The sequence below is a fragment of the Coccidioides immitis genome, assembly GCF_000149335.2.
Source record: "Coccidioides immitis RS genomic scaffold supercont3.4, whole genome shotgun sequence".
Classification (NCBI taxonomy): domain Eukaryota; kingdom Fungi; phylum Ascomycota; class Eurotiomycetes; order Onygenales; family Onygenaceae; genus Coccidioides; species Coccidioides immitis.
In genome coordinates, this window is record NW_004504311.1 from 3,362,318 (window position 1) to 3,379,025 (window position 16,708).

The following is a 16,708-nucleotide window of genomic DNA, read 5'->3' on the forward strand; positions in this document are numbered from 1 at the left end:
CCGCACAGCTGCCCAATAGGCGGCTGGGACGGCGTATGACTAAAACCAAACCAAACCAACCAAACCAAAGAACAGTAGCTAACCTCACCTAGCTCATAACGAATCTTTGAAATTTCTCCATACCTAGAAGGTCAACTGCTCTACAATTAGGCTCAGCCCACTAGCCTGATTCCTGGCTATCTAGTTATAGTTCAGGAGATCCGACGGTCTCCGTCGAATATGATCATCATCTTGCCACTCATTACAATTGTTGCCGTGAAGCTAATTTCAGTAACCGTCAGTTTTTTATTCTTCTTGTCTATTTTAGCGAATGATCCAGCTTGCATCAATGCTGGCTTTCCTCATGAACAAGTTCAGATCGCAGAATAGTAGCGAGTCCAGAAGGAGCCCTTCCGAATGCCACTATGATGGTTCCTTCGATGGGGAAACAATATACGAGTACTTCGGCAACTGTGTTATCAAGAGTCACAACACCTCAGATGGACTCCCTGTCGCCATTAAATTCAAAACTACAGGCTTCTTCTGGCATTCAGAGGCGGATATGATGGCCTATGTGCATTCTCAGAACCTCTTGGCTCCTGCTGTCTGGGAATGCCGCCAACTCAACAACCATTGGATTGCAATGATTGCTGACTTTGTGCCAGGCAATCCACTTGATGAGGTCTGGCTGACATTGAACAAAGAGCAATGCACATCAATCAAGGAACAGCTTGCATACCATTTAAAGCTTTTGAGGTCATACACCCAACTGTATATTGGATGTGTCAATTACCAGCCTACCCGCAATCCATATGAAGGAATTGAGACCAAGTTTGTGGGTCCTTTTGATTCAGAGGCCGGGTTTGATGAATGGTGTCTTTCCCGTGTAAAGAACTCATCTGAGAAAAGCAAGTGGAGGAAGGCACTTGCAGAATTATGGAGGAAAAGTCCATCAAGATTTGTGCTCATGCACGGAGACCTCTTTCCACGGAATATCCTTGTTAAAGATGGGAAGATAACGGGTATTGTGGATTGGGAGTGCAGTGGCTTTTATCCGGAGTATGTTGAGTACGCACTTGCCGCATGTCTGTATGACTATGGGGGAGAGGAGTGGTGGAAACCCTTACTGATGGAAATCTTGACTCCCTGTATTCCAGAGTGACTAGAATTCCAGAGTTTGATATACAATCGGGGATATTGAAAGTCATGTGCATTCTCACTTCGGGTTGTGATGATTTGTTGCCTAATTGGACGCTTACATGTTTCCCCCTCCCAACCCTGCACTCCCATGCCAGAACAGCAAGCACCCTTTCTTCAAGATCAACAAAACTTCAGTATGTCTTCCAGTCTGTCAGCATCATCTCAAACTGTTGAACATGCTCCGCAGACCCTTCATCTTGTTGCATTTGGCACCAGGGATAGAGCACATTTGGCTCTGTTTATTCCCAATAGAATGGCCGACCCGACCGGAACCCTTGTGCATATCAGGATAAGAGGCAATGATCCCAAGTCTGGCGGAGGTGAGGCGGAGCTACTTGTCAACCAGTTCCAGCTCTCGCACAGTTCCGCAAAGAGTATTGTGCCCCTTACAGGGTCATGCGCATCGCGAGAGGAAGTTGAAGATGTGGCAAAAGAGTGCTTCAAGAACTTCGCGTACAATATTGTTCTTGACAACTGTCAAACTTTCACTAGTGATGTCTTGACTGAATTACATATAAGATTCCCCTCTCAGATCCAGCAAGCTTCAATTGATCTTATCCAGAACAGTATGGAACAACACCAGTCAAAATCCAGCAATTCCTCGACCGAAACAGACAAGAAGAAAGTGCCGAAGCAGGTCAATCTGAGTCCACAGAGCCACGGTTCCCACTTGATTAAGAGCAACACTTTCTCACCGATGAATGTGCGGCGAAAAAACGGACTGTCTTGAATTGTGTGTCGATTGTGGGGTCCAAGAGAAGAAAGTGCAAGGGGCGATTTTCGGCATGAAATCTTTCATTGAAGACAAGCCCGAACAATAAGTTGGATTTCTTTGACTAATCTCATGTGGATTTTGACTGTTTATCATACTTTCTTTGAGAAATGGCATTAACAACTCCCCAAGCAATCTGAAGATATGGTGAACTTGCTTATCATCAACCCCCTGGTAACATTCAGAAATCACTGTTGGAATTCCATTCAAGGAAGTTGTCTCTCCTCAGTCATAGGAACTCATGATCCTGTGCCAATGAACGGGTCATTGACAAGTCAACTACGACCAGAACGCGCAACAAGTTATGCACACTTTACGGAATACAATACATTTCGGCCTCTTGGTTGCGAAAAGCTCATGATGCAATCAGAACATATGCTGAGAATAAATATAGATGATTTAGCATGTAGTTTTACAATATGACAGAACTCACAAAACCCCGTGGGACATCTCAGCTCCTAATACTCTGTAGCTTACATCAAAAGTCCACTAGCTATGAAGGCTCCTGCCATGCTGGTGGTGCAGATGGGCCTTGAATGCCATCATACTTGTTGGAATGTACACTACGCCTGGCTCTTGACACATCACACAAGGTTTTCTGCCAAAATCATACGCATTCAGCTCATTGTGGTGAATGGTGGGGGCGAGAACATGGTTCCAAAAAGTGTTATTGTCAGGCCATTTCCGTGTCCTCTGTGCCAACGGCAACAAAGGGTTAGCAATGCAAAACGGACACTTGAAATTCTTGAGTATTTCTGGCACAAGGAATGGTGTCTTGGAGTTTGAAGGTTGTTGAGAGGGTTCCTGTTCAGCTGGGTACCACTGTTTATGGGGGTTGTAAGTGCCATGTTCCTTCTGGCTCTGCAAGTGAAGCCAGAGGGCTATGGACGCACATTGCTGCTGGAACACATCTGCAAAATTAAAGATCTGAAAACCAAAGAAGAGGTAGGGTAAAAAAATGAAAAAGTCCAAACTTGTCCTTTATTAAATGAACTGACTCTGACCTAAGCAAAGACCCTCTGTAATGATTGTGATGACACAGATTGGCAGCTGCTAGCAAATAACTCCCAAACTAGACCTTCTCTGAACACCACATTTGTCATTGTTGATGTCTAGAATAAACAGGGTGTGATATTTGTCCATGAATTGGAGAGCAGTGACTAAGTGGATCTGGAGAAATAGCAATTAGGCATGATTAGACAAGTATATTATCAAAATGGGGGGGTTGTGACATACTTTTTTGTGGCTGGTGTTGTGGAAATTCTGGGGAAGGTCCTGTCTTCAGTCTGATATCATGTACGGAGTAGTTATATCTATAAAATATCAGCAACCTGGGTGATCACCCACACTAAACACCCCCCATCTAACCGCTAGTTACTGTACGGAGTAGTTATGACTAAGCCTCCAAACCTCGCACCAGATCATACACTCTCCAAGCTGTTTTGAGTTTACCTCGTAGCTATCAGAATTTTGTACAATCAGATCAGCTTGTTTGCATTCTGTTCTGGTGACATGAATTTAAAGAACATCTTCTCACATGTAAGCCCCTTTACAAGGGTATTTAACTGAATGTTGCTGAATCTTGATGTTTGGTGGGGGCACATCAAGCTTGCACGCAGACACCCTGCTTCTGCAGAAGTGATATCCTCAAACCCGAATGCCTATCCCAGATTTCCTCCTCCCCCGCCAGAGGAGCTTTTGTCAAGAAGTTCATATTACAATAACCTTCTGAGCCAACGCGAAAACCTTGCTCCCCCTGATTCCCCAACAGATACGCCCCTCTTCGCCCTCTATCGCCTCTATGAGCACCTCGTCCTCAACCGCACCACCGGTCTGCGCAATGAACTCGAGCGATTTTGGTTTAATAAGTGGCCTGTTTCGTCCATTCCGGATCCGCAAGATCATTCCGAACCAGCGCGATATGCGGTTCTGGCGTGCATTCCCGCTCTAATGGCATTGGCGTTCAACAAAAGGATAGAACTAGGGATACCTAGACGCGCGGATGCCATTATGTCCATGGAGGAGATAGAGAAATACCGGAATGAGGAAAGAGTATATGAACAAGTTCCTCAGTGGACGTTATCCGTGAAGCCACTACAAGCAATACTGAAGATACCCCACGATGGAGGAGAGACTCTGGAGTCGTTTGATGATAAGAGAGCGAGTCCGCAGCTCAGAGAGAAGAATATTTTATGCTGGCAGCCACATATTCATTTTATTTGATTTAAGCTCAAACATATAGAGGATCAAAAAGATTATATTTCCAATATAATAGGCTCTTTCTGTGTTCTGTTGTTTGCTCCCGGTGCAACAGCTGCATTCACCAACCTTGTTGGGCTGGGCTGTGGGAGCCCCAGCAAGACTTTAAGCCATGCTACAATCATCCAGAAACTCATGCGAAATATGGCAACCACACCACTTCTTTGCAGGATTGCATCTTCCCATGCACTCTGCACCCCATCATGCAAAAGGTAATCTTCTCCATATCCATCATGAATATGACCAAACACAACAAGCTGTGGCTTCACCCTTCTTAACTCTCTTAACAAATACCCATCCCCTTTCTTTCCGACATCACAATGAAGCACGGGCGGGCCATGCACCACAACTACATTCGTGTTATCCGGGATTCTATGAGTCCAAACATCCCTAATTGCTGGATATTGGAAGGCCCAAACACCAAATTCTGGCGTCTGAGGTGAACCGTAGATGTTCAACCTCCTCCCATTTGAAAATTTTAGGGTGACAGAGCGGTCCCGGAGATAATGGACATCGTTCCAGTCCGAATTGAAGACAGATAATCCGGAATGGTCGGGAAAGCGAGTAGGATAACGTTCAACGAAATCTGAATCGAGCAAAAGATCGTGGTTTCCTGCTATGACAACTTTATGAGGATGTGGGAGGGTAGACAGCCATCGAAGTTGATCATGAAGCTCCTCAAATGAGCCATGTTGAGTTAAGTCACCAGCATGGATGAGAAGATCGCCATGTGAAACCTCTCTGGTCGAGTTGTGGGTATCCGAAATGCAAATAACTTGAATTGGCTTGGTACTGAATGACGAAGCAGCAGGGGGGCGAAAACGAAGGTAAAAGCCGTAGAGTACATTAGCCAAGGTCTCATACCCGAAGAATGGACGACAACGTTCTTGATTGTAAGGATATGGTAACAAATGATTGTTCATTTTGTAGCAGTAAAAATTGAGGAAATAGGCTCGGATACAACTCCCACAAGATGGGAACACAAGGTTAAATGCTTAAATTGGCAATTCCATTTGTGGCTTAATTCATTGTTGGTTTCTCCACCACATCTTTATGATGGACTATCAAACTTGGAGGTTATGAAAAGTGGAAGATTGGCAGATCATCATATTCTAGTAGGTAGAAATTTCAACCTACTAGTTTTTGACATGAACACAGAAATTATGGCCAAAAGACTATATGGCTAATGATGGCAATGATTACATCCTTCCGTCCATACCGAGCTGTGCTAAAGTTCATGTTCTCTAAAACAATAAATAGCCCTTCAAAAAATGATACCATCTTGTCCATATGCCTGTTCATACGAGCTGCTGATCTGCTTCAGTGCACAAGTGGTTACCATCTTTCCATATATCTTTCCCCATTCTTCTATTTCTCTTGCCTTTACAGGCTTCTCACCATTTGATAGGATATATTCACGTAGTTAACTAGCGGATAGATGGGGGGGGTTTAGTGTGGGTGATCACCCAGGTTGCTGCCTGGTTACTGCCAAGCTGCCAAATAACCTGTTTGGACCAGGGAGGGTGGGAGGTAGATTATATAATCAGTACAGAGTGATCAAGATCACTAATCTTTTCAGCTCCATCTCAATCCATTCTGTATTGTACAGAAGCTTCTGCTTCTGATGAATCTACATTAATTGATATACTCTCTGCAACACTAGACAGCATGGCCACTCCAACTCTGAACAGCCAGTCTGTCCTGATGGTGGAGATGGAGGCATGTGTACAGCATGCACTTAATAGTGCCCTGGATGCCTGGCCAAAGAAGACCCAGATGCAGTATGAGTTACACCAGGAGAAGTAAAGAGTAGATATCTGTATTATATATATTCTCTTGTTGATTCTTGTTCTCTTCTGCCCTGTTCTCATGCCATACAATGCATCTGCATTGGCCTGGCTGACACCCTCTGGCTTCTACTTGCTAGCATTTCTGCCAGACAAAGAACTTCTAGAATGGAGAGCTGGTGACAGAGCAGAAGCTGCTCTGGTTTCTGTCTGAATGTATGATTGGCTATCCAGCCAAAAGATCCTGCCATTTCTGTGACCATACAAATGAGAATGAAGAGCCTGTTGTGCAAACCCTGGGCCAATCATTTATCAAGATCTATAAGGCTGCAATTGTTAATCTCTGGAGCTACTAACAGAGCTGTTGTACAAACCCTCACCTCCATCCAGTTGGCCAGACTGTCCAGGCCCTGCTTGAAACTCATTCAAGATAGAAGCATGAATACAAGAAGACAGAGTTTATGAATTACAGCACAGAAACTCTGCTGGATAAATATCATGAGAAGAATATTGTACAGCTGGTTAAGTACTGCTGGCAGAGCTGGTCAGAGTTCAAAAAAGACCAGTTAGTAAAGCCACATCTCTGCACTGCAGTGAACTTTCTAATGAGCTACAGCATGCTTCTCTGCAGTGAATCCTGCTGTACAGCACAGCTGGCTGATCTCTTTACTCTGGAGCTGACAAATAAAGGCTCAACCTCTTGCTTCTCCATGGTTTTGATCATGGGAAATGGCAAGACTAACCAGATGGGCCAGATTAAGTATGTTATAGTAATGTGCCATTGCAATCTCTTGCTTTGCATCATGGTACAGACAGCCTTTTATTTCTTCTACCAATAGGACATTATACAAGAGCTACCACCCCAGTTCCACAACCATCAGGACTGGTACCAGCTGCATCTGATCAAGAGAAATGATATAAGGAAGCTCCTGTTATATGAGATTCAGCTGGACTGAATTTGATGCATCTACAGTGGAACAGAGCTTTCTGGCCTGAAGAAGACTCATACTGGGCAAGCTGCTGGAGCCAGGCATGCAGAGCAGATTGGAATCAGTAAAAGCCAGATCTATCATGCTAGAAGATGGAACAGTAATGCTCTCAGCCAGTACTATCTGACTAACATCTCCAGGAAGTTTGTATGGGCCATGGCTGGCTTTAACTTCTACACATCTGGAAACTTCTATCTGCCACAAGCCAGAGTGCCTGTATCTGAGTTACTGGAGTGCACTGTCTGGCCCTGGATTGACAACTGGATGCAGTAGTTTAAGTTATACAATGTCCAGAACCCCAACTTCTGCCTTCAGAAGCCAGAGCTGAGAAGATTTTCAGATCAGAGTGGTTCTTGAAACCAGTCCAGAGGATCTTCTGCTGTACAGCTGGATAGAGATAATCTGACTGCTTAAGAGTTTCTACACCTGCTTTATTATCTTCATACAGTTCTCCTGCAGGACTCTGTCATTCTTCAGCCTCTCTTCTCCAGCCACCTCCTGTGGACCAGCTCTGTATTTATGAGGGAGAACTATCATCAGTTTGCAGAGGCAGTCCAGATGACCAACATCCATAAAAAGAAGTTATACAAAATGCAGCTGCAGCAGACAGTGCCCATGGTAGCAGATCAGCTGCATATTGTATAGCAGAATCTGAATGTAGCCTGTAGTCATTTACATACTGCTCTGGAAACAGAACTGCAAAAAATTAACAATCAGTTAGAAGCATTAATCAGTAGACAGATTTCTTTTCTTGTATAAGCATTTCCTGCTGATTAAAGAATGATGACAGCAGCTGCTGTCTTTGAAGATAAAGATAAAGAGAGAGACAGTAATTCTACAGTATTCAGAGAAGTACAAGCTCCAGCCTGTTTATTAGAGGTAGCTTCAGCCTCTGCTAGTGTCTCTGTTCCAGTCACATACCAGCTTTCTTGTACAATCACTACAGTTCCAGATCTGTGGCAGGAATGAACAGTTGGTCTGGAGGGTGGCTCTTCAGTACAGAGTCTAGATGTCTTGTACAGAGTAAAATGGCAGCCAGGTAGTACAGAGAGAATGTTCTACAGCAGAAGAAAGATAATCATTGATTATATTAACAGACAGAGACAGAGGAGTGCCAGTGGCAGTACTGCTGTAGAGAAACTAGAGCTTGTACAGCAGCATGGAAAGCTCAGTTTAAACAGACTATCCAGAATACTGCAAGTGAAAAAGAAACTGCCCTGATTCTTATTATAGCAAACTCTGTCCATCATATCCAGCATGGCCTGTCATACAATAGGAAGATAAAGAAGAAGAGATGCTGAATACATGATAGTAGTTTGCTTGGCTTCACCTCTTAGAGCTACTGATTCTGAACACTGTATAGAAGTGCAAACCATATCCAGGTGTTATATACAGGGCCTGTACAACTAGGCAAGAGCAGTTAAGAAAAATCACAAAGAAAAGAAAGAAAGCAGACAAGCCAGAAAAGAAAGTTCATGCATATCTAGTTTAAGATGATAAAATTGCTCTAAGAGTTATTCTCTGGCTCCTCAGACTTCTCAATCTCATACAGGAAGACTGACAGCAGATCTTCAGAGTGAAGTGAGGGAGAATTGATTTCAACATGAATGGGATCATTTGCTGTCCCACTCTCAAGAAGAAGAATTAGATAGGCAGAAGACAGTTTCAGGCTGGTCCTGCTGTCTAGTATATGTGAGTGACCAGCAGCTCTGTACAAACTCAGTTCTCTGTCATCATATCTTACTGCAGATTCTGGCCTGCCATGCAGAGAGCAGCAGAATACATAATCTGGCCATTTGCAGTTCCTGCATGCATCTCCAAAGTAACTGTACATATGGTGGTATAATGAAAATGGGGTCATGGGCTTCATTTCTGTGCATCTGTTGCAGATACTGCTCCAGTGTAAAGTTCTCTTATATGACTGAATCAGAATTGCATTGATGTACAACTGGCAGTGCATGTTAATCTAGTAGAGAAAGATTTATTCAAGAACAAACTTCATATTTCTTTCTGATTGAGCAAGTAGTTACTGTGACTGAGAGAAGTAAATATACAGAACCAGCTAATTCTGTCCAACAAAGAGACAGAATAGTTGATTATTAGTTTAGGCCTGAACAGCAGCTTCAGCAAGATTCTGCTCCATCTGATCAGAGTGAAAGAGAGTCCATCAAACAAGTACTCTATATCAACAAGTCAGCACCTTCTTCTTGTATTTCACCAACACACAGGGCTGTACAGACATTTTCTTTCTCAGATTTGTGGGGGGGAGAGAGGAAAGAGGTGAGTGGAGATCTTAGTGATGGAGAACATTGTAGCAACATGAAATTATGAAATTATTCTGTAAGTCAGTCAGCTTGCTATTATATGATTGATGGATGATAACTGATGCATAATCTATAGAAAGACTTATGAGAAAAGCAAAGCAATGATAGTAATGAAGGCTCTGATGAACAGACTTAGAGTAAAAGAAAGAGAGAAGAGAAAAGAAGAGAAGAGGAGAGAAGAAAGAAAGAAAAAGAAAATCTGTTATCAAGACAATACTTAATCTACTGTTTACTGATTCTGATACTACCTGCTGTATGATGTATCAGTATGGTGTATATAAACAAACAGAGTATTGGGGCAGCATTACAGCTGCATCAGGTGCTGGTGCTGAGCAGCACTGCTATATACATACTCTGCCCCATACAGGATAGAGAATAGTATAATCATACTATATAGGCATCTAGCTATCTACAGAACCTATATTTGCCTGCTTTACAGGATCTTCTCTGAGATCCCCAGCTGCTGATCTGAGCTATCACAGATAGTTGGTTGATTATCTGATGGGTGCACTCTGATACTGCTGTTCCAGCTGTATGATGCTGTCTGAAAGACCTCTGTAATAAAGAACTCTCACTAGTCCAAATGGCTGACTCAGCATCACCCTCTGTACCAGCTAGTATGCAACCACCAAGATAACCATACAACATCAACCTCCCAGAAAACCTGGTTATTTTTGCAGTCTTGCTGACTAACCCCCTATTCTAACCAGGTTACATGGGACACCTGGGTAGTAACCCGCCGCAACCTGCCACCCCGCTAACTATAGTTAACTAGATAATAATGATAAGATAAGCATCTCAAACTGACTCTTTACAAACAAGTCTTGCACACTAGGCCAGAAGGGGAATAGCATGGAGGTCTCTCACATGGCATGGCATCAGGGAGCTCGGCCCGAGGGGAATAGGGGTTCAACCCCCTACAGCACTGAGTTTTATTAGATACACAGCACCATAAAATCAGGCCCAGGAGATCTCTAGAATATACTAGGAGAAGCTGAGCTGGATATTAGATCATGAACTTGAACGAATGCATGTAATATAGATGCAACACTAGCCTCTTAAAGGCTAGCGCAATCCTGCATAGCTGCCCAATAGGCGGCTGGGACAGTGTATGACTAAAACCAACCAAACCAACCAAACCAAACCAAAGAGCGGTAGCTTCCGGCAGATGGGGATAGGGCTGAGCAGCGAACGCCAACAGCGCCTTGGCGTGATATCTAGCGTGATCGCTAGCGTGGTCGCTGAACAACAGATGCAACTGAGAGGGCGGCTTCACCTTTGTTTCTCCTCAGATCATGTTGACACTACCACTCTTCCATCGCATAAGTTCATTTCTGCATTGCTGCTCAGTGCCGTTTGGCCCTCCTCCTCCTGTCTACCCTTTGAATTTTGACCATCTTTAGCGATTTGGCTCCCATGATGAGGAGCAGTCGCCGTGGTTCGACCGGCCGCCAACGCGGGGAAGTGAGCTCTGCTGGGCCCGCTTCTCCAGAGCACTCCGCCGCAACAGACCAATCTCCTCGTCCAAGCTCCTCCGGTAGCGCTGCCTCTGACTCCTCACCTCTTCCTCCTCTTAACATCCCGAAACGGCCCCTGTATAATCTCAGCCCCCAGCTCCCTAGCCCCGGAAGCTCCCGGTCGGCTTCAGCAAATATTCCCGGCGCCAATGGCAGCAACACCTCTCTTCCGAATTTTCTACGTTCGTCCTCTTCGTTGATGCCCCAGAACGAGCCGGTGCAGAGAAGGCCCTCCCCATTAGCAGCGGCAAACGAACCACAGAGACATCGTCGTCAACACTCTCAAGGATTCTTCGAGCCAAGTCTCCCCACCGCATCCATGTCGGAACGGACGACCACAACCATGGCGCCCATATCCGCTTCGAGGATCGCTGCCCAAACCGCGATGCAGCACCAAACAACGTCCCAGCAGCTGCGTAATCGATCTTCGACCATCCCTCCACATCAGGATACCAGTGCAGGCGCGGGTGCGGGTGCAATTGCAGCTGCAAGTACACAAAAGGGTCCTTCTGACGGAGCAGGATCCTTCCAATATCATAGTGGAGCATCAGGCGGGCGTGCTTTTGCAGCCACCACGGCAGCAAATCTCGTGTTTCCTCGGGTTCAGCCAGCTGCACCCAGCCCAGCGCCAGCCCAGGAGAGTACCAGTGTGAAACCAAAGGCAGAGAAGTCAAAGATGAAGTCGTTCCTGAAGCCCAAACATATCGGAATTTCAAGAGACAAAGACAGTGACCGCCGTGAGAAGCCAGCCGCCTCGCCGAGCAAGCTAGGCCCAAGTGGGCTGTCACGCATGGTCAATGTTTCCACACCAAGCCTAGTTGACCCTGTTCCTATCAACAACTCCTCACTTTACAACTTCACCAACTCCTCTTCTGCCACTGTTGTTCCCACCGAGAAGCAGCCTTCCATCGAGAAAGAAAAGGAAAAGGACAAAGAAAAGCATAGGCACCACTTTCTGTCGCGTCCAAAGCTCAAGCTGAAGGACAAAGACGATCACTTTCATCTACCTCTCTCTTCGGCAAACAGTAACTCAAGACCTCTAGACCCCAGTGCCCCTCAGTCTCTATACTCGTTTACACCATCCTCACCCTCTGCGACGTCGTTCGGCAAATCTGTCAGTGGCCTTGATCTCCGTCACGGCGGTCGAGCTTTACGCGAAAAAAGGAAAATGGAAGAGAAAGCCTCAGCGTCGCAGGATGCCACCAGCACCGACCAGCCCGATTTCTCTGGCAGTATGGGAACTGGCGTTGCCGCGTGGTCCACGTTTATTGGAACCGGCGTTCCTGGAGCGTCCATCCAAAGTAAAGAAGCTGCAATGCGAGAAGCCTTGGGCAGTTTCGGCATCCCGAACTTGGCGTTTGAAGACGCGTGGGATTTTCTCAAAGCAAAACTCCTCGTTCTTTTCGAAGGTGAAGAAGTTCGCATTGCCATTGAAGACCTCAACAAGCTCGTCTCCGTCCATATCCTACGATCATTCCAGCGTCGAGTGCCCAGTGTTCTCGTCGAAGACCTCCGCGATCTCTTGCAAACTGGCTTTGCATCCCTCAATCAGACTCTCAGCTCCATCCCGGATGAAAATCTTATGCCCCATCTCGTTCAAGTGTGGACCTATACGTATGGGACTATCTATCCATTTATTCAAGCTGTATTCTTCCCACTCGACCTCGAATTCAAAGGACGCGGAAAAATAATGGAAGCTCACGAATCTAGAGAATTCTGGGGCATCATTCCCGGGGGTGGATCTGCTGGAGCCAAACTGAACGTGGGGGATATCATTCTCATTTCTTTCCGCGATAATATCATTCTAAACAGGTATGAGGCCTTAAAAGCCATGTTCTCTCGCCTCAGGCTCGAACGCGTCAACGCCAGTCTTGGTGTTCTGGGAACTTCTTCAAATAGCGGTGCTAGTCGCCCTGGAACGGCTCCAAATTTTGAGGCAGGAAGCTACAACTCACAGTCCTCAACTACCTTGAATATCGCCGGCAGCCAGTCTTCAGAATCGCACCTAACCATGTCTCGTGCACGGGCCGAATCCAACACGTCCTCCAACCCTGACCACCCGGTCTTCCAGTCCTCTCTCTTTGTAAACCCTGCAGACGGGTCGGACGTCATCACAGAAATCGTCGGCCGAATCCTTCAGTGCATTTGCATTATTGGCCGGGTTCATACCGATGACCATGCACAGGAGCGAGTTGAAGAGCTCAGAAAGGCCCTTACGCATAACTGGCTTAGCCGGGGGCGTAAGGGGCGCGACCGCCGTGGATTTGTGGGGACAAAGGTCCGTCCTGCTGCACCTAGCCGTCAGTACAGCGAGGACCAGGTTCGCAGGGGATCTAAGGACATCATCGAGGGCTTTGGGAGGCCCACAAGCAAGGACTCCACAAGCCTCGATGAAGAGGATCCGCCAGTCGAGAAGATGAAGAATCTACGCATGTAGGTTCGCTCCCGCTGTCGCTCCGGAACGACGTTTTTATGATGACACGACTTTTCTTTTTTTCCCCCAGTTGCCTCTATTTTTATGTACGAGTACGCTCTGTTTTCTTTCCATTTTTTTTTTCCTTCTGCTTTTCCTTTTTTAAACGAGAGATAGGTCGCGTGCTCGGGCAAGGAATGTTGTATCCTTCCCTTCCCCCCCTTTTTTTTCCGAACTGTAAGAGTACATATCACCAAGTCAAAGCATATCTAGTATGGACGAATGATTATCTCAAACATATTCCCCACCAAGCTGGCATCAGTGAAGTACTAATAAACAAGCATTTTAAAGAACAAATTAAAGAATGTTCATTCTCTGACAAGTGGACGACAGTAAAAGGAACAAAACCAGCTCTTGAGCTTCCAGTTCTAGTCAGGATTAGCCGTAAGGCTTCAAAAAAAGTTCCAAAATCCCTCGTCTTGGAAAAGCTGTCGTCCTCTCCTTCCCCCTCCCCATAACCCTCCAGAGCCATCAATGCTGTCATCCGAATCATACGGGTTCCGAAAGCGCCTTCTCCTGGCTGCTTGGCCCAAGCCAAAGGTCAAAGCGGGCGGGGATAATTCTTCTTGCCCCGTAAGCCGCTTCCGCCGTACATATTTCATGATCCGCCTCGACGGCTGCCCCGATAGATAAAGGTCGATCTCTCCACGCGAGCAGTAGAGGTCGAACCACCGCGCTCTCGAACGCGATAACGCTTCCCAGAGGATTTCCATGCCTTCGTGGAACCTCCTTTTCTCCAGTAGATCGACGAAGCTTAACGATATAGAGAGGTCAGCATCCTCGGCGATTTTGTGGAGCATTTGGAGGACGTAGAGGCTTAGATCGTCGCAGAGGTCTTGGGTTGCGTGAAGCCGATCTCGGTCAAGAAGGTCACGGTAGCATGCGAAAGTGCAGAGAAGGGATACCCAATCTCCCCGCTGTGCTCTTCGAACATCCTCCATGAGCCGTGCCATGATGCGGGGCATTCTCACAGAGAACTGGAGGTCGTGGAGTTGGTCGAGGAGAGCATTTAGGCAGCGCTTGTATGCACTCCTTGGAATGGATCCTAACCTTAATAAGGGCGCCCGCGCGAGGACAGAAGTGATATCTATTTGCAGCGGACGGCGAGATGATCCGGGTTGGACGATATAATTTAGAATGCCGGGGATGTACTCTCGGATGATACTGTATGGGGCATGAAGTTCGAGCATCTCCCGAAAAGCGCCGTACTCATATGTATGGTGGCGTCTGAGGGTGAGTGCCATCGTGGGCGGTCTCTTCTCGCGTGGAATCTGAGAATTGGGTCAGGGGCATAAATGTAATATCCTTCTATATAGAATTCTTTTTCTCTTAGTAACTCCAATTTGCAAAGAACAAGAACTTCCCCGCGGAGGAAGAAAGCAAATTAGTCAACGTCCGTTGCTCTTATAAATTTATGGAAAACCGATTCAGCGGCGTGCGGCTCTCGTAGTATCGAAAAGCAAACATTGCATTTTCGACTCCCACAAGGTGGGCGCTCATCGAGCACGAGATACAAATATATTCACGAGGTTGAATAGACAAGCAAGGAACGGAAAGCAAACAATCTCAGGTCTCCAAGGGATACAAAATGTTATATTCCCTGGCAAAATTCCCATAGCAATGAGAACATCCCGTCTTGGTGCTCACCGACTTTTCCATGCTAGGACAACATTGCCCTGCTGACTTTGAGGACTGATTATTTCTCAGTAACCAGCAAGGTGTCAGGCAATCAAACGTGAGCACAGTTTCCCTGATTTGCAACAGCATCATCCAGGGTGATCTATCCTAACGCATCAAACCTGAAACGATACCAGATGCGTTTGATGCGTCTTGATATCCACTCAAGTCTAACTCAGAAACTTGATATCCCACATACCACCAAAAGATGGGATGTCGGCTGCAAGTTCCCGAGTCCTCGACCATCCCTTAGAAGCGTGGAATTGTTCCGGATGCCGGCTCGGATCATGCAAAGTTCCAAATAGATCTGATCCACGCACATGGCAATGTGGTGCGCATGGATCCGTTCCGCTATCCATTAAAAATGTACATTTCCCACTATAATGCACAGGCTGTGGCCTAAACGCCAGGAAACCTGAGTATCATGAACACAAAACACAGCAAACAAGTTTCAGCCTGAGATACCCGCTGTGTAACCGGAGCATTTAGGATCCGGAGCGGTATATATGTGGGATCATTCTGAACGATAGCTCCACAACGAGAAGAAGAAGACTAGATGGCAAACAATTCTAAGGGAATTGCTTCGCCATGATGTGAACCTCATCCTTTTCCATAAAGCTAGGGGAGGGATCAGTTCGGAAAATCCGATTAGGAAATATAAAAACTGCCGGCCAAAGTTATTGTTTCAGGGCCGCTAATATCCTGCAACGAAAACAGGCCATTTATGTGCCTTTGTTATCACTATGACTAGGTATGTGCCAACAAAGTGGATTCGATGGGAGCTGGATTGATCGGCTCAAGAGACGCGCAGGCCGTATGTGCATCCATGTTTTAGATCAGAGAGATCTGGGCCACTTTTGTTTTTTAGCAAGTTGCTTTTTCTTCTCCGAGCATCGCGGCCCACAATAACAGAGAAAGCCCGGAGAGTGATCTCTTTGCTAGATATGTCGTGTGAGTAACCTGTGGCTAGTTCGGATACTTGTGTCAGAAAACACAGAAGTGCTTCAATCCAGCTCTCCCAGCGCATTTCCACCCGCCAAATCTTGAAAGCCCCACTGGTCTTCTTGGTGATTCAGTTGTAATAACTAACTGGACATTCATATTTCCACCTCTCGCGTTCAGGCTTTGGCCGCGATGCGTCATGTTGTTCTTCTGAGAGATGATACCTGGGCATTGCATGGCAATTCGCCAATTCACCCATGAGTATTGAGAATATTAATTAGGCATATTCGTGTAGGTGGTGTTTTCTGAAGCTAGGGGTGAAAGAACCCTAGGTGTCCAAGCAGACTGAGCGCGTTGGTTAACTAACTAAGTACTTAATGCTTGGCGGGAGATGGTGACAAGGGCATCAATTTTCCCTGGGCATTGCAGATGCAGGCCAATGACCACATTGAGCTATTTACCTAAATAGAGCAGCCAGCCCGTTCGATATAAAATTACTCTATTTCGGTTGAGCGATGGGAGGATAGAGGGAAAGGTATCAGTAATTAACTATGTCACCAGTTCCCCAGAAAAGGAGCTTGGAATTATACAAACTGGTGGGTTTTATCTAACCAGCCAGCCCAGCTGGATGAACCAAGCTCTTTGTGCACAGAAAATGGAGTTGACATTGTCATTTTAGTTAACTTCAAGTCCAGGATCCTTTCCACTCCATAATTCTCTGAAACCCGCATCAGGTAACCTAACTCCCGACCGCAACTATCACATCCCAAACCAGAGCGCAAACCAAAG

The 16,708-nt window shown here is 46.0% G+C and overlaps 8 protein-coding genes across 8 annotated transcripts; 6 read left to right on the forward strand and 2 right to left on the reverse strand.

Moving 5' to 3' along the window:
* Positions 1 to 308: 308 nt before the first annotated feature.
* On the forward strand, positions 309 to 1,183 carry CIMG_05448 (uncharacterized protein; the record flags this gene model as incomplete). Its single annotated transcript, XM_001246006.2, has 1 exon — positions 309 to 1,183. A coding segment is annotated over one exon (833 nt), but the record flags the coding sequence as incomplete, so codon positions are not given.
* A 117-nt stretch (positions 1,184 to 1,300) lies between these two features.
* Positions 1,301 to 2,156, forward strand: CIMG_05449 (uncharacterized protein). The gene has a single exon (XM_001246007.2). It carries the CDS (start codon positions 1,316 to 1,318, stop codon positions 1,907 to 1,909), a length of 594 nt encoding a protein of 197 aa, XP_001246008.2. The 5' UTR covers positions 1,301 to 1,315; the 3' UTR covers positions 1,910 to 2,156.
* A 50-nt stretch (positions 2,157 to 2,206) lies between these two features.
* Positions 2,207 to 2,737, forward strand: CIMG_05450 (uncharacterized protein; the record flags this gene model as incomplete). The annotated part of the gene is made up of 2 exons (XM_001246008.1): positions 2,207 to 2,357; positions 2,445 to 2,737. 2 exons carry the CDS (start codon positions 2,207 to 2,209, stop codon positions 2,735 to 2,737), a joined length of 444 nt encoding a protein of 147 aa, XP_001246009.1.
* A 701-nt stretch (positions 2,738 to 3,438) lies between these two features.
* On the forward strand, positions 3,439 to 4,246 carry CIMG_11548 (uncharacterized protein). The gene is made up of 2 exons (XM_004446168.1): positions 3,439 to 3,490; positions 3,560 to 4,246. Exons 1-2 carry the CDS (start codon positions 3,464 to 3,466, stop codon positions 4,172 to 4,174), a joined length of 642 nt encoding a protein of 213 aa, XP_004446225.1. The 5' UTR covers positions 3,439 to 3,463; the 3' UTR covers positions 4,175 to 4,246.
* CIMG_05452 (phosphoric ester hydrolase) lies at positions 4,148 to 5,170 on the reverse strand. Its single transcript, XM_001246010.2, has one exon. The coding sequence runs from the start codon at positions 5,131 to 5,133 to the stop codon at positions 4,207 to 4,209; it is 927 nt and encodes a 308-aa protein (XP_001246011.1). The 5' UTR covers positions 5,134 to 5,170; the 3' UTR covers positions 4,148 to 4,206.
* A 1,549-nt stretch (positions 5,171 to 6,719) lies between these two features.
* Positions 6,720 to 7,259, forward strand: CIMG_13467 (uncharacterized protein; the record flags this gene model as incomplete). The annotated part of the gene is made up of 2 exons (XM_001246011.2): positions 6,720 to 6,757; positions 6,971 to 7,259. The coding sequence occupies 2 exons, from the start codon at positions 6,720 to 6,722 to the stop codon at positions 7,257 to 7,259; spliced, it is 327 nt and encodes a 108-aa protein (XP_001246012.2).
* Positions 7,260 to 10,729: 3,470 nt separating this feature from the next.
* CIMG_05454 (uncharacterized protein) lies at positions 10,730 to 13,595 on the forward strand (the record flags this gene model as incomplete). Its single annotated transcript, XM_001246012.2, has 1 exon — positions 10,730 to 13,595. One exon carries the CDS (start codon positions 10,730 to 10,732, stop codon positions 13,262 to 13,264), a length of 2,535 nt encoding a protein of 844 aa, XP_001246013.2. The 3' UTR covers positions 13,265 to 13,595.
* A 97-nt stretch (positions 13,596 to 13,692) lies between these two features.
* Positions 13,693 to 14,544, reverse strand: CIMG_05455 (uncharacterized protein; the record flags this gene model as incomplete). The annotated part of the gene is made up of 1 exon (XM_001246013.1): positions 13,693 to 14,544. One exon carries the CDS (start codon positions 14,542 to 14,544, stop codon positions 13,693 to 13,695), a length of 852 nt encoding a protein of 283 aa, XP_001246014.1.
* Positions 14,545 to 16,708: the final 2,164 nt, after the last annotated feature.

Bases quoted from the DNA above. Each gene is read 5' to 3' on its own strand.
- CIMG_05449 (XM_001246007.2), top strand. From the start codon at position 1,316: ATGTCTTCCAGTCTGTCAGCATCATCTCAAACTGTTGAACATGCTCCG.
- CIMG_11548 (XM_004446168.1), top strand. From the start codon at position 3,464: ATGAATTTAAAGAACATCTTCTCACAT. The intron at 3,491-3,559 runs GTAAGCCCCTTT...GGGCACATCAAG, and splicing joins TAAAGAACATCTTCTCACAT to CTTGCACGCAGACACCCTGC.
- CIMG_05452 (XM_001246010.2), bottom strand. From the start codon at position 5,133: ATGAACAATCATTTGTTACCATATCCTTACAATCAAGAACGTTGTCGT.